Source organism: Zasmidium cellare (assembly GCF_010093935.1).
Source record: "Zasmidium cellare ATCC 36951 unplaced genomic scaffold M409scaffold_21, whole genome shotgun sequence".
Classification (NCBI taxonomy): Eukaryota; Fungi; Ascomycota; class Dothideomycetes; order Mycosphaerellales; family Mycosphaerellaceae; genus Zasmidium; species Zasmidium cellare.
In genome coordinates this window covers 313,603-335,609 of record NW_022986965.1, presented here as the reverse complement: position 1 = coordinate 335,609, position 22,007 = coordinate 313,603, and the positions used below count along the sequence as shown (strand labels likewise).

General features: G+C 54.4%; 13 protein-coding genes across 13 annotated transcripts; 7 read left to right on the top strand and 6 right to left on the bottom strand.

Moving 5' to 3' along the window:
- Window positions 1-343: 343 nt before the first annotated feature.
- M409DRAFT_67079 (uncharacterized protein) lies at window positions 344-1,269 on the top strand (the record flags this gene model as incomplete). The annotated part of the gene is made up of 2 exons (XM_033817244.1): window positions 344-407; window positions 458-1,269. The coding sequence occupies 2 exons, from the start codon at window positions 344-346 to the stop codon at window positions 1,267-1,269; spliced, it is 876 nt and encodes a 291-aa protein (XP_033666601.1).
- A 530-nt stretch (window positions 1,270-1,799) lies between these two features.
- On the top strand, window positions 1,800-2,588 carry M409DRAFT_55593 (uncharacterized protein; the record flags this gene model as incomplete). Its single annotated transcript, XM_033813040.1, has 1 exon — window positions 1,800-2,588. One exon carries the CDS (start codon window positions 1,800-1,802, stop codon window positions 2,586-2,588), a length of 789 nt encoding a protein of 262 aa, XP_033666600.1.
- A 119-nt stretch (window positions 2,589-2,707) lies between these two features.
- M409DRAFT_67077 (uncharacterized protein) lies at window positions 2,708-4,548 on the bottom strand (the record flags this gene model as incomplete). Its single annotated transcript, XM_033817243.1, has 2 exons — window positions 2,708-2,780; window positions 2,837-4,548. The coding sequence occupies 2 exons, from the start codon at window positions 4,546-4,548 to the stop codon at window positions 2,708-2,710; spliced, it is 1,785 nt and encodes a 594-aa protein (XP_033666599.1).
- Window positions 4,549-5,631: 1,083 nt separating this feature from the next.
- Window positions 5,632-6,820, bottom strand: M409DRAFT_23999 (uncharacterized protein; the record flags this gene model as incomplete). Its single annotated transcript, XM_033807044.1, has 2 exons — window positions 5,632-6,624; window positions 6,680-6,820. The coding sequence occupies 2 exons, from the start codon at window positions 6,818-6,820 to the stop codon at window positions 5,632-5,634; spliced, it is 1,134 nt and encodes a 377-aa protein (XP_033666598.1).
- An 890-nt stretch (window positions 6,821-7,710) lies between these two features.
- On the top strand, window positions 7,711-8,298 carry M409DRAFT_67076 (uncharacterized protein; the record flags this gene model as incomplete). Its single annotated transcript, XM_033817242.1, has 1 exon — window positions 7,711-8,298. One exon carries the CDS (start codon window positions 7,711-7,713, stop codon window positions 8,296-8,298), a length of 588 nt encoding a protein of 195 aa, XP_033666597.1.
- A 684-nt stretch (window positions 8,299-8,982) lies between these two features.
- Window positions 8,983-9,543, top strand: M409DRAFT_23997 (uncharacterized protein; the record flags this gene model as incomplete). Its single annotated transcript, XM_033807043.1, has 1 exon — window positions 8,983-9,543. The coding sequence occupies one exon, from the start codon at window positions 8,983-8,985 to the stop codon at window positions 9,541-9,543; it is 561 nt and encodes a 186-aa protein (XP_033666596.1).
- Window positions 9,544-10,598: 1,055 nt separating this feature from the next.
- Window positions 10,599-12,524, bottom strand: M409DRAFT_23996 (uncharacterized protein; the record flags this gene model as incomplete). Its single annotated transcript, XM_033807042.1, has 4 exons — window positions 10,599-11,127; window positions 11,905-11,942; window positions 11,994-12,269; window positions 12,354-12,524. 4 exons carry the CDS (start codon window positions 12,522-12,524, stop codon window positions 10,599-10,601), a joined length of 1,014 nt encoding a protein of 337 aa, XP_033666595.1.
- A 524-nt stretch (window positions 12,525-13,048) lies between these two features.
- On the bottom strand, window positions 13,049-14,725 carry M409DRAFT_23995 (uncharacterized protein; the record flags this gene model as incomplete). The annotated part of the gene is made up of 3 exons (XM_033807041.1): window positions 13,049-14,467; window positions 14,526-14,642; window positions 14,699-14,725. 3 exons carry the CDS (start codon window positions 14,723-14,725, stop codon window positions 13,049-13,051), a joined length of 1,563 nt encoding a protein of 520 aa, XP_033666594.1.
- Window positions 14,726-15,291: 566 nt separating this feature from the next.
- Window positions 15,292-15,816, top strand: M409DRAFT_23994 (uncharacterized protein; the record flags this gene model as incomplete). The annotated part of the gene is made up of 1 exon (XM_033807040.1): window positions 15,292-15,816. The coding sequence occupies one exon, from the start codon at window positions 15,292-15,294 to the stop codon at window positions 15,814-15,816; it is 525 nt and encodes a 174-aa protein (XP_033666593.1).
- An 846-nt stretch (window positions 15,817-16,662) lies between these two features.
- On the top strand, window positions 16,663-17,356 carry M409DRAFT_23993 (uncharacterized protein; the record flags this gene model as incomplete). The annotated part of the gene is made up of 2 exons (XM_033807039.1): window positions 16,663-16,819; window positions 16,872-17,356. 2 exons carry the CDS (start codon window positions 16,663-16,665, stop codon window positions 17,354-17,356), a joined length of 642 nt encoding a protein of 213 aa, XP_033666592.1.
- Window positions 17,357-17,862: 506 nt separating this feature from the next.
- Window positions 17,863-19,530, bottom strand: M409DRAFT_67074 (uncharacterized protein; the record flags this gene model as incomplete). The annotated part of the gene is made up of 3 exons (XM_033817241.1): window positions 17,863-19,020; window positions 19,076-19,136; window positions 19,448-19,530. The coding sequence occupies 3 exons, from the start codon at window positions 19,528-19,530 to the stop codon at window positions 17,863-17,865; spliced, it is 1,302 nt and encodes a 433-aa protein (XP_033666591.1).
- Window positions 19,531-19,854: 324 nt separating this feature from the next.
- Window positions 19,855-20,560, top strand: M409DRAFT_23991 (uncharacterized protein; the record flags this gene model as incomplete). The annotated part of the gene is made up of 4 exons (XM_033807038.1): window positions 19,855-19,924; window positions 20,002-20,074; window positions 20,188-20,348; window positions 20,409-20,560. The coding sequence occupies 4 exons, from the start codon at window positions 19,855-19,857 to the stop codon at window positions 20,558-20,560; spliced, it is 456 nt and encodes a 151-aa protein (XP_033666590.1).
- Window positions 20,561-20,920: 360 nt separating this feature from the next.
- On the bottom strand, window positions 20,921-21,766 carry M409DRAFT_23990 (uncharacterized protein; the record flags this gene model as incomplete). Its single annotated transcript, XM_033807037.1, has 1 exon — window positions 20,921-21,766. The coding sequence occupies one exon, from the start codon at window positions 21,764-21,766 to the stop codon at window positions 20,921-20,923; it is 846 nt and encodes a 281-aa protein (XP_033666589.1).
- Between the last annotated feature and the right edge of the window lie 241 nt (window positions 21,767-22,007).

The window sequence follows — 22,007 nt, the reverse complement described above, 5'->3', positions numbered from 1 at the left end:
CTTGTGACATTCGCAGAGAATGTAGGCGTATATCAGAAAGCGGAGTAGGTACGTAGAGGAATGTCACGTTGGACCAGCCAACGGCTTGCTTGGCAGCAGGATTGTCGTTTAGAGGGTGTGTTTGTCGCTCTTGTTTCCTGCTTCTGCGTCGTACATCATCCCCTCGTCGTCGTCATCGCGCAGGGACGATTGACCTTCTTCGCTTGGCTCGGCGCGTCCCGAGCGCGCTAGCTCCGCCAAAACACATGACGTTCGAACGAATGTATATGTCAGCAAGTGAATGTTTCCCTTCTCGAAACATGTGAATCGACATGGACACCTATCAGCCTGACCATCATTTGATATGGCAGTTCAATCACGTGTGGCCGCCGTAACTGGTGCTAACAAGGGGATTGGCTTAGCCATCGGTAGGAGAAGGAGGCTTTATCTGTCCATGTGTAGCTAATCCCACACGTAGTCCGCCAACTTGCCCTGCAGTATCCATCATCGCCCTTCAAATCTGGACCGTTCCTTATATACCTTACGGCTCGATCTCCTGAACGAGGCGCTGAAGCGGTGAATACGTTGAACAACGATGCACAACTGAAACAGGCCAAGGTCCTTGCACAAGATGGAGGAGATACGACCGTCAAATACCACGCGTTGGATATAAGCGATCACAAGAGTATCCACGCGTTTAGAGACTTTCTGAAGGAGGAGCATCCCGATGGCATCGACTTTGCTATCAACAACGCGGGCGTGGCTCTTGATGGCTTCGATTCGACAGTCGTCAAGACCACCCTAGCCACAAACTACTACGGGACACTCGAGGCCTCGAACGCCTTCCTGCCACTCATACGCAACGGTGGTCGCCTCGTCAATGTTTCGAGTACAGCCGGTCGACTGAACAAATACTCCGACGAAATCCGCAATGCCTTCCTCTCAGCCTCGAAGACTTCGATCCCAGCCGTCACCGCACTCATGCAGCGATTCCAAACAGCCGTCGACGAAGGCAGAGAACAGAAGGCAGGGTTTCCATCGGCAGCTTACGCGACGAGCAAGGCAGGCGAGACGGCATATACCAAAGCCCTAGCAATGGAAGAGACGAAACGGGATAGAGGTGTTCTAGTCAATGCCTGCTGTCCGGGATATGTCGACACAGATATGACCAAGGGCAGAGGAAGGAAGACGCCTGATCAGGGTGCTATGACGCCTGTTATGTTGGCTTTGCACGACATTGGTGGGAAGACTGGCGAGTTTTGGATGAGCGAGCAGATCACCGAGTGGTAAGGACCAGCTCTGTTATCCAGAGCTTGGTGAGCGGAATATAGCAGGTCCTTGAGTCACAATATGACAGGTCTTGTTCTAGGCAGTATTCGTATGTTCGTACGGAAGGTAGGTTGACCTTGTACGGCTATCACATGCCCGGCCGGGAGTACTGTTCGATACTCTCGACATCTCCGAGCGTTTTACGACAGGCAATACACACATCAGCATTGCAAACATTGCGATCAGCATCATTGCTGATGTACGAATGACTTCATTCTCCTTTCTGAGCAGTCCATTGAAGTGTGCCGCATTGGTTGAGCGGTCAAAAACTACCGCGAAAACACTGAAAAGTCCGGATCTAGCTCTCTGGTAGCTTCATCTTCAGCCTCACCAACTAACTTGACAACCTTATGACGGAGACAGCTCGTGCGTACTATCTCCGGAGAAAGACTACACGTCACGGGTCTCTTTTCAGCTATATCGGTATATAGATGGACCACAACGAACCATTGCAAAGCCACCCCAATCAACCAGACCGACTTCCTATCACCATGGCATCCAACAAACTCCTCCTCCTAATCACAGGCGGCAACCAAGGCCTAGGCTATTACGCAGCGAAGCAGCTCTCGGCCTCAGGAAGATACCACATCTTCCTAGGCAGTCGAAACTTCCAAAAGGCAGAACAAGCCATTGCATCCATGAAAACAGACGACTCGTCTCCGTCCAACACCGCCAACATCGAACCCATCCAAATCGACGTCAACGACGACGCCTCCATCCAAGCAGCCGCCGATTACGTCCTTCAGAAACACGGCTACCTCGACGTCCTCATGCTCAACGCGGGAATCTCTCGAGCCGCAGGCGTGGAATCCGACTTAGGACCTAACGAGGATGGCTCCGGGCCAAGTCTGAGAGAACAGTACCGCCAGCAATACGACACCAACGTCTTCGGCGCCGCAGTCTGCGTCGACTCCTTCCTCCCTCTCCTCCGCAAATCCACAGCCCCAGGAGGGAAGCGCATCGCCTTCACAGGCTCCAGCACCGCGTGTCTCGAACTCGCGCGGACGGATCCCACTCACTTGAATGGCAAGCACTACCGCCTGTACCGCTCGACCAAGACGGCGCTGAATATGGTCATGGTGAGCTATGCGCGGGAGTTGGAGGACGAGGGGTTTGTGGTTAGTGCGAGTAATCCGGGGCATTGTGGGACGAATTTGAATTTGTATAAGGGGTTGAAGGATCCGAGGGAGGGGGCGAAGGTGTTGGTCGAGTGTGTGGAGGGGAGGAAGGAGGATGTGCATGGGTTTTTGGTTGATGAGAGTGGGAAGTTGGATTGGTGAGAGGAGGATGGAGGTGATTCTTTGGGAATGTGTTGATATTGGATTAGATTTTGTTCCGTGGTAGCTACTCGGCATGGTAAGCCTCCAAGCTGTCGTCTCTTTGTCGTCTCTGCGCTTAATTAGGCGTTCAGATTCAGCGGCGACTTGCAGGTGAAGGAAGTAATCTGCGGATTCTTGAAGACGTCAATCATCCTGCAGAAAAAGTCATCAGCAAAACATCCCATTCACCAGAAATTTCGACAACTCACCCTTGAATGGCAGCATACATGCCCAACCCACACATACTCAAACTGCACAAGACGTACAGCACATGCCAGATATTCTGCGCGACCTGCAGCGGCCCTCCAGAGAAGAACCCACGGATATATCTCCTCAACCCCGAATCGTCTCTCCGGACCTCCCCAGTCGTCGGGTCGAACCCTTCGCCTTGCTGCGGTCGAATCGCGTTCTTTTGAATGTCATACCCGAGCGCAAAGAGCGGTGGCAAGGTATATGTCAAATTGAGCAGCGTCGACGCGGACATGACACTGACGAAACCGACGTAATCAGGAATCGCCGCGGCGATGATGAAGGCGGTGCTCCACCACACAGGAACAAGAGCTCCGTAAAAGATCTTTCCGGGCTTGGTGACGAGCGGCGGGGCGTTGAACCACTCCATCAAGATGTTGTTGTACAGGACCTTGATGCCGATGTTCCCGTACAGACCGCCGGCGATCAAGGCGGCGACGAGAGAAATCATGTTGCCCGCGGTTTGCCAGCCGTAGACGCTGACTCCTTGGTAGGAGGGTTGGAAGCTGTACTGGCCTTGGTAGTAGTACACGAAGCAGCCGTAGACCATGTAGACGGTGTATATGAAGAATTGAGCGCTCCACATGGCTTTGAGGAAGTCGTTGGGTCGTTTCATCTCGGCCATGAACTCGACGAAAAGTTGGGCGCCTGCGTAGCCGAGGACGCCGGACAAGAGGCCGTTGATGGAGCCAACGAGGTTCTCTGCGGGCAACCCGGCGTAGTGGATGACTGGAGGGTAATTCCCCTGGGCGTCTGGTGTGATGGTAGCAGGGTCGACTGCACTGCCCGCCGAGCCCAAGACGGCGATGGAGTAGTTCGGCGGTGAGGCGGATATGAATCCCATGGTCATGAAGATGACAAGCAGGTTCAACCACACCGCAAAGTTGGCAACCAGTCCATAAGCCTTCAACGTCCGAATCTGCGTCAACAAGAACCCGGCAATCACGAACAAGAGCGGACAGATAATATAGCAGAGTCGAAACTTCGAGACCACCGAGATGTTCTGTCCGAATTGGATCGTCACCTGTCCCAGCAAGAGTAGCAATCCGATGGCTTGCAGGAAATTGGTGATGTGCCGCAGCGTCGTGCCCCAGGTTCTGAATCCCATGTCTCCGTAGTTTCTCACGGGGAACTGGTAAGAGTCGATGCCTAAGAACGTTTTCCACAGCAGATAGCCACTGTATCCTGCGAAGAAGCCGAATACAGTGTACAATGCGATGCCTGGTCCCCATCCAAGGGTGCCTAGGGCGAAACCGACACCGAACGGGCCAAGGATGTCCGTTGTGATGAGATAGAACGCCGCACCCCAAGAAGCAGTCCGCAGGGCTCGACTGGCGTTCTCCCATTCTTGGTCACTGATCTGGATGCGATTCTCCTTTTTGGCGAAGTTGACGTTCGTGACATTCTGGGCGACTTCGGCATCCTGCTCGTCCTGAATATTGCGTGCTTCTTTCTTCCGGGAGAGAATCTGTCGCCATCGTAACTTGGGCGACTCGTACCCCTTCTCGATTTCCCGCGTTCGCTGGGCATAATAGTAGTATTCTTCCAATTTCACCGCCGGATCGTTCAGCTTGCGAGCCTGTGGCTTGATGTATGTGGAGGGACGCTCAGCCGGGCTCCATTCGGGAGGCTGGGAAGATGGGGACTCTTTCTCTTCGAATTTGCCCGACATGATGGCTGCTTGCGTAGAGGTCGCGAGAGTAACAGAACGGATGAGGTTGCCTGGCACGTGGGAGCTCTTGTAATTGAGCAGCGATTAGAAGGTTGCACGGAAACGCAGGGTGATGGAAAGCATCGGCTCATGCAGCCATGCATCGTTCTCCACATCCCTGTTGCACACACATGGCACTGCGCTGACCACCAAACTATCGGTGTTGCAGACCGCTATGCACCGATGGGGATTAGGTGGTCGTTGCTGCGTCGTCATGTACCTCCGTGCGGCGACTCTCGCACGCGCATCGTCTCCGACGGTTGTCGTGCCTGCCGAACGCCGAAGACAAGCTCGTTGGTGCGATTGCTTGGCCCTGTCAAGCTTTTAGTAGCCTCGTCGTTTGAGTGGGCTGTCCAGATATCTGGCTAGCCTAGAGAGGAAGGTGCGGGAGTGATCAAGGTGCTGACATCTTCCTCCCGCTCTACGAAGTGAAACTTTTCAGCTTCCATGACTGCTTGTGGGAAGAACGCCGCCCAGGCGCTTGACATCACCCGAAGATTTCCTCGTTCCGGTATATTTGTGCGATTTCGCAACGATGACTCCAACGATGCAGTAACAAGTATTCCTCTCGTTCTGTTGGACCGCTGCCGAACACATCCGGGCCTCGTATCAAGCATGCAGGATCTTCATGCACCTTCGCTTCGAACAGAAGCCTTCGATGCTGACGGAATGTTGATAAAGGATCAAGCGAGGCACCCGAAGTTGAGTGTAGGAGATAGCGTCCTTCGTCGAGGGCATTCGTTCGTTGTTCATCCAGACATCCTACGGTTGGTTCGCGGCAGCTGCTGTTCTCGCGAATTGCAACGTTACACCAAATGACACTGGACTCAATACAGCCGCTGATTAGGGCAATGCTAACGAGAATCCACCCTGAGGATGAACGTGATGAAGGCCTGCTCGTATCAGCTTCATACCGGCTTACTCGAGTATCTCCTCTGCACCGACTACATGAAAATCAGCAGTAACCTCGGAATGGCACTGCACCAACTCGTCGATTCTCACTAGAGACCTCCTCCAGATCGCTTCGCATCCCTCCCTCTGTCCTTACTCTCCATCCAGCAGCCAGGCAAACCCATCCAAAGTGTCCTGAATCCACTTCTTTGACTGGTCTAACTGCTTAAACGAATGCCAGAAAACGTGTGGAAGACCAGCATACATATCCAGCCTGGTCTCTACCCCAGCCTCTTTGAGCATGTCGTCAAAGATCAATGCTTCGTCCCGTGGAGGATCCATGCCACAGACTTGAAAGTAAGTCCTTGGATACCCAGCATGACCATATGAAGGGCCACTGGACCAGATCAAGGGCGCGAAGAAGACAGATTCTGGGTCTTCGTTACACCGGCGTCTGACAAATCTTGACATTGCTTCTGAGGAGACTCCGCTGTTCACGCATTCTTCTTGCGTCCGGCTTAGGTATCTCTCGCGGTACTTTGGAGGCAAACGATCGGTGTACTGCGAAGCTAGCCGCATACCACCGCAGCTGAGCCAGACGCCTGTCAGCGATGGGTGCAGACTGTTATCTCGCGCCAAGTGTGCAACGACATTGGCAACGTTGGCTCCAGACGAGATACCGCCAACGACGAAGCCTTTGCCTGGGTTTGCCCGAAGTGACCCTGAGGCGTTCTGAGCGATCCATTGAAAGACGTCCCAGCCGTCATTGTACCACGTTGGAAAAGGGTGCTCAGGGGCAAGCCTGTATGTTGGAGCCACAACCACTGCGTTAAACTTCTTTACCAGGAGTCGAGCAAGACCTGCCATCAAAGTCGGACTGCCAAAGATGAATCCACCTGGGAAGTATAGAACGATCAGCGGCGATACCGAACGCTCGGCAGCTGTCTTTTGGTCGCCTTTCGCCCTTCGAAAGGTCTTCAGCGGCAAAAGTACTCCATCCCGACTTTCGACATTGATCGTAATCTCTGTTATCGTCGGGTCCACTTCGTCTGCTTGTTCTTCCTGAGAGACCATGTGTCTCATGAGAGCGAGCGTCTTGGAAGCGTCTGAGAAATCGAACTGCGGGTGTTCTCTCCCTTTCACTAGCTGTGAGCTCGTTAGAATCGATTTCAGCGAAGGGCATTGAAGTATGGCATCGAACCTCTTCCAACTCATGCAAAGGTTTGCCGAGATCCAGCACCTCCTGGGGCGAGAGGTCGGTGAACTTCATTATGGTCGATGAGATCTTCGAAAAACTGATGCTGGGTTGTAAGATGACAGGCTTGATTATAAGATCTCGCATTTTTGCGAATGCGAAAAGTTGAGCTTTTAGCTTGATGCCGCCAACTAAAGTACCGAGCGGAGGTAATGCCGGCAATATGTGGCCTCAACGAGAACGTGACAGGCTTCGCTAGTGAAAAGTAGAGCCAGCAGCTACTTGCACATGAGCCACTGGAGCGCTAATCAAAGGGCAAATCTGCCTCGCTGTGCCGTCGTAGAGAGCGCGACGCGCTCGATGCGGAAGGAGCAGAACGCCGAAGTTCCCCCGATAGGTGAATGTTTCATCGACGTAGAACTAACCCAGACTATACAACAAGGCTGTGATATGATCTTGACCAGAACGCATTTCTGTCAAGCACCATTTGGGCTGCATGCTGGGGCATGAATCTTCCAGCAATCCGCATGTTTGGCTGGGAATCGACAGCGAGCTCCCGGAGGCATTCTTCCGATCGATGGCCCCAAAGAGTCAGGGCTGACATGATCAAACACAGGCGACTGCGCTGATTTTATCTGACAGGCCATTCTGTGCATGAGATCCATTCTTTAGTGCTGCTTGAAGTACTTGTCGTAATACTCCCTCAAGCAGCTTGAGACTTTTGCGGAACGTTCCAACACAACTACAATAACTGTGCCATTCATGGCATCGGAAAAATGTATTTGAGCCGAACGAGTAGAAGTTTTAATCCGAACGACGATGCCCACATTGCGATCGACCGATCAATTGCCCTTTGCGGAAGGAAGTGTAGCGAAAGACCTGCATATCCTCCCGCCCACGTGGGTACCTCTTCCCTCTTGGCAATATCTAGATCGTCTTCACTTCGCCACAACTAAAAATCCAATAACCTACTACACAACATGATAACATCCGCCCCATAACAAGCCATCCGACTCCCCAACAGACAAGGCTGCGCCATGGCAACATTCCTCCGCCGCCTCTCCAACCCCTTCGAAAACTGGCAATACAAATCGCCCCGCATCAACGACCTCCTCCCGCAAACCAAAGACCACATCTTCTCCTGGCAACTGGACGCCCCAGACTTCAGCCGCATCGACCAGGACACCATCCTCCGGGCAGGAATCTCCCCGAACAAGACCTACGCCGCGAAAATCATCTCCTCGGCACAGAAACTCGGCATCATCGACGCGGCGACAGGACGGCCGGAGACTTCGAAGATCGACCGTAGTATGGTCAAGGCGATGCCGAATATTAGCGTGCAGAAGCAGAGGGAGTTGGTCATGCTGCTGTTCTTCTGGGAGGAGGAGATTACGCGGTGGAGGCTGTTGGAGGGTGAGGAGGCGGAGATTCGGGGGAGGTTGGAGGAGGAGGGGGAGTGGAGGGAGGGGGCGAGGATGGAGCTGGAGCATGCGCTGAGGGTGGTGAGGGCGAAGAAGAGGGTGCTGCCGAGTTTGAGGGATCAGAGTGGGAGGGTGTTTCAGGGTGGGGAGGAGAGGTTGCCGAGTTATGCTGAGGCTAGGGCGGGGAGGTATGGGTCTGTTTGAGGAAAGCGTCTATGACCGCTCGAATCGGAGGTTGATGAAGGGGGTTTCGCTCTTATGAAGCCATGGAAGGTTGGTCTTCTCTTCTGTCTACGTTCGTCAGATTTTTCCAGTTTCTATGCAACATCGGCTTGCTTGAGTGTCCAGTTAATGTCTTTGATGTTGGAACCGTGAGACCAGGCTCATTCTTGCTGCCATTCAAACGAACCTCCCCATCCAGTGTGAATGGATATGAGCAAGTAGTCAGCCTGATCGATGAGGTCAAGAATCTCGACCTGATCAACAGAGCAATTACCACTTCAATAGATGAGATTGATCAATTGCAAGGGAAACCCCTGGTATGAACCTTCTCAACCATGTGCCTTGAGAAGTACCAGCATTGCAAGCCGCATGGACCACCACTTCGCAGCCTGATCCGACGCTCGCAAGAAGAAACGCAATATTCCCACAACACCCGCTAATTACATGAATGACAGATACGACACCAGAAGTAGACACCGACATCAGCATTGATACATTCAGGTAATGACCGAGAAGAACCCGATGGTCAGCAGATGGCGTCACCCTGCAGCTGTTTAAGGCCCCCAAAACAACAGCTGAGGCAGCTGTTCAGTCAACACCCTTATTAATCTCAAAGGGAAAGATGAGACCGACGACCTGCGAGTCGAGCCCCGCACAGCTCATGTAATGGTACCGCCGAAAGAAAAAGAACGCCCGACCAAGGCCTTCAACCCATTGACCGAGTCCTCTGATTCGAAACCGGACCTCGAAGCTACAGCCCCGGGAGCCACATCCGAGGAACCGGAAAACCTCACGCCAACTGAGACACTCATGCTCGACCTCTCGCGAAAGTTCATCGCAGCGGTCAACGAGCGCGCATTCGACGCCGCTCTCGCCCTGCAAGACACCAGCGTGGGCGAGGAATTCGGCGTTGCGATCAATTTCACCGCGCAGCTCATGAACTCTCCCAAAGTGTCGGACTGGGACGAGTATGTGGGTTTCTTCCGGGATACCGTCGCGGAGTGGCCGGAGTACCATATCGGGCTGATCTCTTCCACGGTCAGCTTGGACAATGTGAGAGATAAGGCCGATGTGTTCTTGCTGGCCGAAGAGACCGGTAAGCCGCCTGGAGTGCGGACTGTGGCGCCTAGTCGGCTGGAGTGGTTGAAGGTTGGGCAGAAGTGGATGCTTTCGAAGCATTTGATGTTCAGGGGTGCGGAGATGGATCCAATGGGTGTCGAAAAATAGGATTTCATCCGTGGCTATTGCATAGCAGAGCGTGATAGCGACTTTCCCACGTCTGACAGGCTCCCAGTCTTCCGGCACGGAACGCCGCACAGCGGTCATCTGTCCGGCTAGGATGTTCTGGAGCATGTTGTTGTAATGCCTGTGTCTATCACTGGGCATGGCGCACGGCATCTAAAAGCAGTCTTGGACGGTCGAAGTACATACCATGGACCCAGTCACGGGCTCGTGGACAACCTCGATGAAGTCGTGCAGTTCGACCAGGCTACCCCATAGAATCGGAAGGCCCGCGGGTCCGGCTGCGACGTCGTCGTGTCCACCAAGCGGCGGCGAACAACGAAGAGCTCTTCTGCCATGAACACTCAAGTCGCCTGCGCTAGGTCAGTGCAGCGCTACTCTCTCCAGGATGACCAAAGAGAATCGGTCTTCAGGGGGCTCCAGGGGCGCGCACGGGAAAGAAACCACGGCATCAGGGACGGATTGTTTCTATGGGGCTTGGAGACGCATCCAATCGTTTGTGCCAATGGCGCGAAGCACTTCCTAGGAGAGTTCCATGTTCGGTGGTGCTTTGTTGTCTGGTGAGCCGAGTGTATTGTTCTCAAGCGTTCTTGCATTTCTGAGGATCGACATCGGTTTGCAGAGCGAGGGGAATGGTCTCCAAGCAAATTGGTGGATAAGGAGGATAGCAATCGATGCTGGCGGCCGCTCGAAAAGGGGGTCCGGTTGGTGTCTTGCGAATGCTTACGCAGCCTCTTTCTCTATTCCCTGTCAAAGCTCCACAGGAGAAGCTATCGGTTCCATCCATGCCAGATCAAGTGCGAAATCTGTTGTAACACGGTACGTCTGCGATCCTCGGCTCCAGCGACCGTACTTCCAAGGATACCAATCGTCAAATCTAGAATAATTCCACGTCGTCGTTTCGAACTGCCATGGCGGCAGCAAGCACGAAGGAATTTCACTCCTTATCAGCGTCAGCTTCCGCAGACACAATTAGGCACGTCCAACCTGAGCCATCTCAAAAGGCGAACCCAGTCCCCTTCACTAGCTTTCTCGGCCACTCAACCCCGTCCCTCCTCAACAGGCCACCTCGCCATAAACGTAAACTCCACACACCTCCACTTCCGCCTCTCCTCCCTCCTCCACTTCAACACATTCAAAACCTGCCTCCTCACCCCCACCGGCATCCCTAGAATCTCGGTGAAAATGTACACTTCTGCGTAACCGGTCTCGTCACGGACTTCCGTATTGCCAGAGAGGAAGACGAGTTGGAGGTCCGGGAACTTGGCAACGAGAGCTGCGCGGTTGCAGAGGAGCTCGGTGACGGATGTGCAGGGGATCTGGCCGGGGGCGGAGGCCGTGAAGGTTGTGGAGAAGTGCGTGAGGAGATGGAGGCACTCGAAGTCGCGGGCGTTGAAGGCGTCGAGGAATTGCCAGGAGAGGTCTGCCAGAAAGGAGGCTATTGAGGTAGAGGCTGATGTGGATGGTTCTTTTGGAGCTGTATCGTTTGAGCCCGTGGCGTTTGGTTTAGACGATGCAGTTTGACATGACGTGTCGTCGGACGGTTCCGAATTGGTGGGGGTTGGTAGTCTTTGCGCTTGTATTAGTATAGGCGTCCAAAGACCTACGTGAGGAATGCCCCGATTGTGTGGAAACTGCTTACTGCTGCATCCTTCCAAGAACACATCGATATGCGTCAAGCAGGTTGATGTTCACCTCGGCCCAGAGCTTTTTGTAGGCAGAGACTGCTTGGCAGCATCATGCTTCGTTCGAGGAGATTGAAGAGCAGTCAATTGTCGAGACACCGGGAGCATTGGGTGAGATCACAAGAACAGGACGCCACAGTCGCAGAAAGAGTCCTAATGACTTTCTTTCTCATCAAGGCCAATGCCCTTCAATTGCCGTCTCGCTTGATCACCGTTTAAATGGAAGGATTGTGGCCAAGATTAGAATGGGCTAGATTAAAAGAGGAAGGTCTTCCAGCGATCTTGGCTGCTGAGTCAATACTGGGCATCATGACAGCGCCGACGAGGTGAGAAAGGATAGACGAAATACAAGGAGTCTTCGTACAACTCAGTACCGAGACGTTATCGTATCTTTCTCAGGTGATAGGTCCTGCCGGTTGAGAAGGTAGGTCGGGAGCTCGGATCGCAGCAAGGGAGAAGGTATGATGGTGGTGACAAAGGCTACATCGAATGCTGTATGTTGTGAGCGGCGAAATTTGCTGGTTCTGATGTATGTGGAGTGTAGGTAAGAGCAACCCAGTGAGAGACACTTTCCCTTCCAAGGTCGGCCTCAAGCGACAGGCCACAGAGGAGTTCGCACCGAGCCGCTCAGTACGGCGCCTGCTTAACGGCCTGCACATACCGCTGCACACAGCCCGTATCATTGCCCTTCCAGACAAGCTGCACAACAATTAGCACGATCCCTAAACTCCCTTCAGATAGAGTTTTCACCACCTGCTGCTCCAAGTCTCCCGGACAAACTCTCCACCCCTCAACATCCCCTTCAACACCCAGCAGAAAGCCATTCTCGAGACTGAGGGTGCGGCCGCCAGTCACGAGCCCATCGTTGAACCAGAACGGCAGGTGCTCACTGACGCTGTGGCTCCAGTACTGGTACTTGCCTTGTCCGTGGGGACCAGTAACATCCGTGGTGAGAAAGCCGTCGATGAGGCTGAAGCAGGGAAGAGAGCCATAGCCGGGGCCGATGAGGCGAAGAAAGTAGGCCGACTAGAACACGGGCTGGTGAACATGTGCGATTGATACAACCGAAACTTGAGCTCTGCAGGGAGCTTTGCTGTAGCACTAGCTTACGTTATAGAACATGTACGGATCGAAGAGAGACGTGGCATTGACATCTGGCAGGGCGCGGATGTTGCTGAATTTGGCTGGTGAGGAGGTAGTGACGAGGAAGAAGTCGGTGAGCGTGGATGCAGCGGTGGCCGTGAGGCTCATGAAGGCCAGGATGAGTGCAAAGAGGAGCATGTTGGGCAGCGTCCGAGGCGGGGTCGTTCGTTGTTGCGGGTTATTGAGCCGTGTCGAACTGGTTTGGTGTTGACTTTGGTGTATTGTAGACGGGGCGAAGTGAGAAGACAGTCAAGGAGAGTGATCAAGTGCAGGTGCGGTCCTTGCTCTCTTCTAGTGAGTGAACAAAGAAAGAACGAGCACATGTGCAAATCGCACGAAATCGACTCGAGAAGGAGGAGCGGCAAAGGTACAGAATATTGCCGTTCTAACATCTCCTGCAAACATATCAAATCGTGCTAACAATGATGTGTGATACTTACCACAAAGAGATCCACATTCCCAATTCACATTCGCTGTTATGCCTTGCGTAGATCAGATCTCCACACTTGCTCGCGCGCGCCATCGTACAGCTGCACGGATGGTTCGTGCCACCTCAGGCGCTTCGAACGTCTTGCTCGACACTGCTGAACGCCACACTCTGGCGGCTGAAGATGAGAACTCTGTTTGCATTTCTAGGCGATACATATGTACAGTGTCCAGCTCTATAGGAAGTTCAGACCGACGCCAAAGCTCAAGCCTTTCCTACCCTCCTCGCCTTTCCTAATGACCAACGGTAGAGAAAAGTTGACTTCAACTCTGGCGGCAGGGTGGGCGTATACTACTCCAAAACCCGCTGCGGCACTGGGAAGGCTGCCGGTAAGATCATTAACTGTGCGCGACAAGCCATTGGTGACATCGTTCAGGCTCTGAGGTCGATCTTTCGCCTCGCCTGAGCGAGTATCGCGCAGCGGGAGTAATCGTCCACCGTTGATGAAAGCCTGGAATCGCAGTGGCGTGTCTTTGCCTAGCCGAGGGAAGGGGAACAGGAGTGATGCACCACCAGCAGCGTAGACGTCTCCTCCAGCTGCGTCTTGGCCATCACGAGGACCCAGACCAGAGATGCGGAATCCGCGAACGTCTGTTGGACCACCCAGTTGGAAACGGTCGTTGATCCTGCTCGGAGCCGGACTGTCTTGTCCACCAAGTGGGAGAGGGGCGAGGATTCCACCTCTCAGACCGGCTGTGAAAGACACACCGTTGTCGCCCTTGATGCCCGAGATTGGGATAGGTACAGCAGCTTGCGACTCCGCCTCAAACTTGCCGAAAGCCACATCACCTTTGAGGGGGCCCACACCAGCGATCTCCGAGACAGTCTTCAACAGATATCCTCTCGAAGGCAGCATTGGGATGTCCCTTGAATCGTGTGTCCAGGTGTGTGAGATACTCGACTTGAAGCTGTCGCCGGCGTCTGCTCTTACTGTCGGGCTGGCTTTTTCGGCTAGACCGGTGACCTGTCTCCAGAATCCATTGTACGCGATGTCATGCCTGCTGTTTGCGCCAGTCTGCCACAAGAATCGAGCCTGTCCACCAGTCAAGACCTCCTCGTGGCTCGCCCAGGGCTTGAGGGTGCTGCTCTTCAGACCTCCAATTTCTAGTCGCAGGTCAGGATTTGATAAGATGGGAGTGTCGAAGGTCGCGCTGTATGCGCTTCTTGTGCGTGTTCCTAAGCTCGCGTTCGCGGACAATCTCTCGGCTCCTCCAAACAGGTTCCTCAACACAGCATTCACGTACGCGCTTCCCTCTGCACTGCCAGCCTCTGTGCCCGTCTTGATAGTGTATCTGCTCCTCTCCTTGGCACTGATAAAGACTGCATGATCGGTCGGAGTGGTACTGGGGTCCGTAGGCTCGGGTCGATCGATGTAGGTAGAGATTGGCTGCGCAAAGATGTCCAGACGATTCAGCTTGTCTACGGCACCGGAGATCTCGGTCAAAGCTTCACGAAGGGTGCAGTATTGCTGGTTCTGGCGGTTGTGGGAAAGTATTGGGTTGAAGATTCGCTCGAGGAAGCCATGGCGGGTGTGGTTGGCGTGGAGGACTCGGATAGAGGAGATGGTCACCGGCGCGGTGGAGTTCAGGGAGATCTGGATTGGTAACGGGTCAGTGGTGTTGACAGTGGCTCCCTGGCAGTCCTCCACACACCAGTTCATGCTGCCGCGCTTCTGCCTTCTCGTATGCGGCATGGACACGCTCGTTGACAACCTTTTCCCGCTCTTCGATCACTTTCGGATCCAGAGGTTTGCGGAGCTGCTCGAAGACCTAGAGGACATGTTAGTACCGCGCGACGACATATCTAGGGCAATGATAATTCATACATCGTCACCCAGCGGTGAGGAGGCCATTGACCTCAGGAGCAAGCGGCAATGCTCGTGGTCGGCGGTTGGTGCAGCAAAACAAGCATGTCGGAGCTTCAAGCTCGACGTCAGGTGGCAGATCTGGGACTGGCATGCGAACTTCTGGGCATTGAAACCTGCCCTCTAAATTTTGACCCGCAGAGGTCTCTCGTCAACACCAACAACACCTGCACGGGACATGTATCGTTTTTCCGTACACTGCGAAACCGCTGCACTCGCCGATGAGTTCTCGATCATCGGACAGACTAGACGGACAAGCCGCATCGAGGCAAACGCCCGCTCTACCACACCACAGTCCTGACTAAACAACCTCTCCCGCCTGGATGTCTAATAGACTTTGACCACACCTAGCTCCCGAATCTCCTACCGGATGAAGCGAGCCCTGCGGAATGATGCAGCTATTTCTGAGAGCTAAGTAGTCAGCCAAGTCATCACCAGGAACAAGTAATCTCATCCTTGTCTACTTCGCATTTCTTGACTGGTTCAGATGTATAAGATATGCTGACAGACAGTGCGTTTCGCCACACACAACAACCACCCCGGGCACCAGCAGCATGACTGAAGAGGACATTGACCCCGAAGAGACCGAGGAGTCAATCGAAGATCCACCCTCTTTGGAGCTTCTGAACCTCTTGCCAAACCCGGATGAGATGCCATTGGAAGACTATCTCAAAGCTATGGGCGTCTTCTGCATACAAATGCACAACCACCTCCACCCCGTCGAGATCGCCAAGCTCGCGCCACTCTTCGTCTCATCAAAGTTCCACGTAAAGGCCAGCCCCGAGATATACATGATCGCCACATCGCTCAAGGAATATCTGTCCAATGTCAAGTACTTCCGCAAGACGAATCCACACTATCATGTGGTTTCCAAAAATTTGTCTGTCGACCTGAACGAAGAATTGGGCGAGGCGACTTTGATCGCCACCATGGAGACTCACGGGCTGCTCGGCGCCAGCGATAATCTTGTCCGCCAGAGTGTGTACATGGGTCATTGGAGGCGCAGGAAGCACACTGGACGGTGGTATGCCCAGAGGCTGGAGATCATTCGAGGACCTGGATCGGAGCCGACTTTCTGAGTGCGCGATGAGGCTGCCGTCTTCAATTTGGATACGTTACTCTGGAGCCGGCACAGTGTCAGGAGGTATATCTCCCCAGGTGGAGCCTCCTGGCTGACCGCAAAACGGGCTGCGATTATGGCCTCGATGTGAGCCTTGCCGCCTGCTGAGCTACCTTGCAAAAGATATCGCCGGTGTCGTTGTCAATCCCATGCCAAAAACGATCGTTTGGTACCAATGGAGACACAGCATAGTGCGCTGTGTTTCCAACAAGAGCCAACGACTTTGCGAACAAAGCAGCAAGGCGGCTGGCACGCACTGAAAAGACACCAATGGGCGATTTTGACTTGTGCAGTGTGGCCATTTCCACCGTACTTGCATCGAAGACTCAAAATACTGTATGGACTGGATCGAGACGAACGCAGGCTCGAAGAGCGTCAGCTCCTTTTGATTGTGTTGGCTTGGACGCCATGCGGCGAGTTCTCTCCGTATCCAACACATGCTCGTTCGATCCCACGATTTCGACCAATCGGTCAGCTTCTCCCAAAATCCCGAGCCCATCGATCAATACTGCAGCAGGACGTTTCAAAGAATACTCTACATACATCAGCTTCCACCATCGAGGCTGCCGCCTGATCGCAGCATCTCATACGACGGAGTCGGAACATGAGATGCGGCGAACCAACAAAGCGCCGACATGTCATACTCCACACTTGTCTGGATCGCAATGTTGCGAAGGTATAAAGCTCTTGGATTGCCCACTGGATGAGAATATCAAGGCACTACACCAGAACACCGCTTCCACTTTTGCATTGGGTCGAATATTTTGAACGAGTCCACAAGTTCGCAACCTAAACACCTTCCGCCATGCCTCACCTCGAAAGACCAGGGGCCAACATCTGGCATGAGTCGGTTGGTGAAGGGCCAGTGCTACTATGCATCTCAGGTGGAGACGGCTCGGTCGACATCTGGCGAATGTTTGCCAACGCTCTGAAAGAAAAGTTCACCGTCGTGATGTGGGATCGTACGTCTGCTGTCCATCTCCGCACAGATTCCATTGACTTACACCCTCCCAGGACGAGGCTTCTCCCGCTCCATCCTCACCGACGCCCAGGACTACTCCCACCGCCTTGAAACCGACGCCAACGACGCCGCCGCCCTCATCAAGCACTACTCCCCCAAAGACACCCCCGCAACAGGCGCTTCAGCAACCGTAATCGGCAACTCCTCTGGCGCCATCATCGCCCTCCGGCTGCTCACCCTCCACCCCACCCTCATCCACACCCTAATCTCCTACGAACCACCCCTCGCCTCCATCCTCCCAGACCTCCAATCCCTCCAGACCGAACACCAAGCCGTCTACGCCCTCTACCGCTCCGCCGGCCCCTTCCCAGCCCTCGAACGCTTCGCAAAACTCACGCAAGCGAACCAGCAAAACCTCCGCAACATCATCAACTTCGAACGGCCCTACATGTTTTCGAACATGATGTATTGGTTCGAGCGGGAATTCATGGACTATCCTTTTGCGAAGTTTGATGTCGAGGGGAGTTGGGCCCGCTGAGGGGGAAGTTGGTGTTGGTTTGTGGGGAGGAGACGAAGAAGGCGGCGTATCAGTATCGGGGGAATGAGAGGGTTGGGGAGGTGCTGGGGTTGGAGGTGCAGGATTTTCCTGGGGAGCATGTGGCGCATTTGACGCATGCGGACGCCTTCTCCAAAAGGTTGGTCGAGGTACTGAAGAAGAAGGATGGGGGATTTTATGGGAAGTTGTGAATGAACAGCTATGTATCATTTGGTTGATTTGATGAACGCCCCAGTCTTAAGAGCGCAAGAACCATGCCAGTCCAAGCATCTTCCCCAACAAAGCCTGAAAGCAGCCTGTCTTCATTTCAAGCTTCGCTGCAAGTTGAGCACGCAATCCCAGCAGCTCGCCAACAGCGTAGCCAACTCGCGCGTCGGGAGGAAAACGAGGTTCGCCCACGTATCATTTCTTCAAGCAAAAAAAAAAACAGAAAAAAAACAAAAAAGAACGACCAAGTGCTACACGAATCTTCTGAGCCTTATGTCCTTTTATTTCCCTCGCCTCTCCCTCAACCCCTCCTCAATAGTCCGAATCATCTCATTCCCCACCCTCCCGGCCTCCTCAAACCTCCCCTCAAAATACCCCTGCACCTTCTCAAACTTCTCGCGATAAGCCTCCATATTCCCCAAGCGGACCCTTTCACTCCAATCCCGCGCCGCAAACGTAAACTCCAAATCATCCGCGCGGAAACTCGTGTCCTCGATCGCCGTGTCGATGCATTCGTTCAGGAGTTCGTCGTTGCGGTAGAGGTACTCGGTGATGCCGAGCCAGAGGCGGAATAAAGGGGTCGAGCAGATCATGTGGTCGTAGGGGATGATGTGCAGGCGGTGCCAGCAGTCGACCATGGCGAGGAGGGAGAGGTGGTTGTTCTTGACGCGGTGGAGGGGTTTCGTGCCGAGGGAGAACCGATCGAGGAGGTCGTCCTGGAGGAGGAGTTCCTCGTCCTTGCGGCGGGTGCCAGCGCCGAAGACGGCCGCTTTGGCGGCGTAGATCCGGCGCGTGAGTTCGTCCCGCTGGCCCGCGAGCATGAGTTTGAAGAGCTCCGTGACGGACTCGGCGTACTGGCGGATCTGGGCTTTGGCGGCCGGGTTGAGGATCGCGAGCCCCGCGTAGACGTGCCATTTGTTCGAGTAGATGCGCATCATGAGGTTGATTTTGACGTTTTCGATGCCGCCGATGTAGCGCGGGAGTTCCCAGGGGAATTGGTTGTTGGCGTGCCAGGCGGTGCCCATGGAGAGGAAGGCGGCGTGCGTGACGGCTTGGGTGTCGGCGGTGATGCGGTCGTGTTTTTCGGCGGAGAGGGGCACGAAGGTGGATTCGAAGCAGGAGAGGATGCGGGAGACGAGGGCGACGGATTGGGGAGAGGCGCGGTGGTCGATGATGACGAGGGGTTGGCCTTTGGGGTTGACGCCGGGGCCGTGGAGGGAGTGGCAGGAGACGATTTCGACGTCTTTGGGGAGGTGTTTTTCAAAGGCGGCGATTTCTGGGGCTTTGGTGGATGTTTGACCGCCTACTATTGCACCCATCTTGGTGGAGGGACCGAACTTGGCTACGACGGCGTCGATGTTCTTGGCTTCGACTGAGTACATGATCCAGTCACTGCTGCGTGAGACGAGGTGGCCATTTTCAAGGATGCTGACATTTTTCTGCCTACCTTTCAGCGAGAGCTATCTAACATCTACATACAGGAGGCAGGCCTACTCTGTCGGCGAACTCGGCCGTTAGTGAATCAAACTTGTCTGGCACGTCGCAGGCGTGGACTCTGGGGATGTATTAGCATGATAAGAGTTCGAGACCTGAGACGAAGTTAGCCTATGATCTCCAACAAAATTGGTATTCGTGAAGGAGTTAGGTGTATTGCGTTCAGACAAATAAAAGATAGGTAGCTGAGATTTTACATCATTGACTGCTGCCCGGTCAAAGGCGCCATTACGGAAGCCAGTGGTGCCAGACAGCAATACTCGAGCCAAATGCACTCAAGTCATCATTGCAGAGCGGTGGATGCAGGGTGAGGGGTTGACTTACCATTGATGGGTATCACTTCCAGTGGATATGACCTTTCATTCCACTCACTTCCATCCAGCATCACTGATCCTCCTGGCGTACATCTTGCCCATGTCGCCCATGCCAATGATCCCAACCACAGCGTCTCCCATGATGGCGGCAGTTCAGTAAACGGCAGACAGCCAGACACAGTCGCTTCAGTCGTTGCCAAACACGATCATGGTTCGACGCCTGCAAGAGTGAAGGCGTCTGATGTGGGATGCGATGTCGATGAAGAGAAGGAAGAGAAGATGAAGTTTGAGCTCGAAAGCAAATTGGCCGCGAACGGGCTGGGCCGAGGTCGGGCTTGGCTTTCTGAGCTCCGACCACCCACCAATTTGAACCTCTGCCCGCGCAAATTCGAGACTTTGACTTGAAGCAGTGCACATCAGCAGCCCACCACACCCACCGCCAAATCACCCACACCCTCACGCAACATGGCACCAAAGAAGAAGGTCGAGCGCGGTGCGCAGGAGAACATCTCCCTCGGTCCTCAGGTCCGCGAAGGTCTGTCCACAGCAACCACCCCCAGCGCACACGCGAGCAGTGAGAAGAGAATATCACGACTGACTGAACATTCACAGGCGAACTCGTCTTCGGCGTCGCCCGTATCTTCGCCTCCTTCAACGACACCTTCGTCCACGTCACCGATCTCTCGTACGTCTGATCCTCTCGAAAGACCTCTCCCAGCGGAAACGCAAGATTGGGATTGAAAAGAGAAAAACATATCTACACATACGTGGTTCATAGGCTAACCTGGGTGATTCCAGTGGCCGCGAAACCATCAGCCGTGTCACCGGTGGCATGAAGGTCAAGGCCGACCGTGACGAGTCCTCTCCATACGCCGCTATGTTGGCTGCTCAGGACGTCGCGACCCGCTGCAAGGAGTTGGGCATCACTGCTCTTCACGTCAAGATCCGGGCTACTGGTGGTAAGTCTTGAAAATGCGCATGAGTGGTTTTGTGACAGGGACTGACGGATGCTTTTCCAGGCAACGGCACCAAGACCCCCGGCCCAGGTGCCCAGTCCGCCCTCCGTGCCCTCGCTCGTTCCGGCATGAAGATTGGCCGTATCGAGGACGTCACCCCAACCCCATCCGATTCTACGAGAAGAAAGGGTGGTCGCCGTGGTCGTCGTCTGTGAGCGATTCGCAAAGTGGTGCGAAGCTTGCTTGCAGTGGTCGATGGACTCTCGAGCATGGATGGGAAGCCTTCGTGTGGTATGCTGATTGTGACACTCTCGCGGAGAACGGCCTTGTTTGCCTGGTCTCCATGGCGCGCTATCTAGTCACATAAGATGAAGCAATGCCAGAACACTTCCAAAAACCTCGCAGTACCGTAACTCGTGAAACACAATTTAGTTGAATCATCAATGTATTGAGTGAAGCGTCCTTGCATAATGACAGCCGTTACACTGCATGGCCTGGTCACCGTAATCTATGCCCAATATCCATACGCCTCGCTAACCCCAAAGATCGTGCATATCCATCCACCCCATCTCTTCTCACGACGGCTGCTGATCACTCAACAACCTCGCCATAACCGCATACGCAAACAGCGCCCCGGCAATCAAATACAGCTTATTCCTCGCCAACCACCCCTGCCCAGCATCCCTCGCCGCCTGTCCATTCTCCACCACCTGCGCCAAGCCCGCATTACTCCCCTCAGTGCCGCGTCTCCTTAACCCATCAATCTCCGGCGTGCACGACGGACTCCCCTCCCCCGCAGCAACACTCTTCCTCCCCGTCTGCGGATCCACCCCCTCCCTCTCCATCCACCGCCAATTCTCCGCATCCAACTCCGGAAACTGCTCCCGGAACCTCTTCCCCCCATCCCCCGCCTGAATCGCCCCGAACCCCTTGCTATTACTCCCCAAAGAACTCTTCTCCAATGTCCGACTCGTCGACCCCCCACCCGTACTATTCCACCACCTCGACCTCGCCGCAAACGCCTTCCGCTCCCCCTCGCTCGCGGAGATGCTCCCCGTCGTCATCTCCTCGCTCGTCATGAAGCTCAGCACGCCCAGCAGGATCGTGCTGACCTCCCACGCGGGGTTGAAGCTCTTCGGGTGGAAATCGGAAATGCTGAGGCACAGCCGCTCGCTGCATCGGAAGCGGCCCGAGGGCGTGTGCATGCGGATGGCGGGTGGCGCGAAGGGGTAGTTGGGCGGGAAGGTTAGGGTGCCCCAGTATTGGCCGTCGGTGTAGCTGGTTTGTGGGGGGCCGGTGAGGACGTAGTGCCATTCTAGGATATTGCTCTCCGCTGGCGCGGCCTGGACATACTCTACGGGGTTCTTTTGGAGGGTAGCGTATTCGCGGGTAAGGCGTTTGTGGGCCGCTTTGGTTGCCATGCTTTCGGAGGGTGTGGAGTCGTGGAGGGAGGAGTTGGGAGTCGTTGGATGCCGGTAGTGGGAGGGTTACAGAGGCAATTGCGATTGTTAGAGAGGAGGTTCTCGGAGAGGTGGGTGTTGGGTTCGCGGAGGTAGAAGGTGATTTCGTTTGGGGTAGGCGGACGTTGGCGAAGCGTAGCGGGTTGCTTCTGTAGCGATGGAAATGATCGACAGTGAATGCAGGCGTGCGACTTGCGAGTAA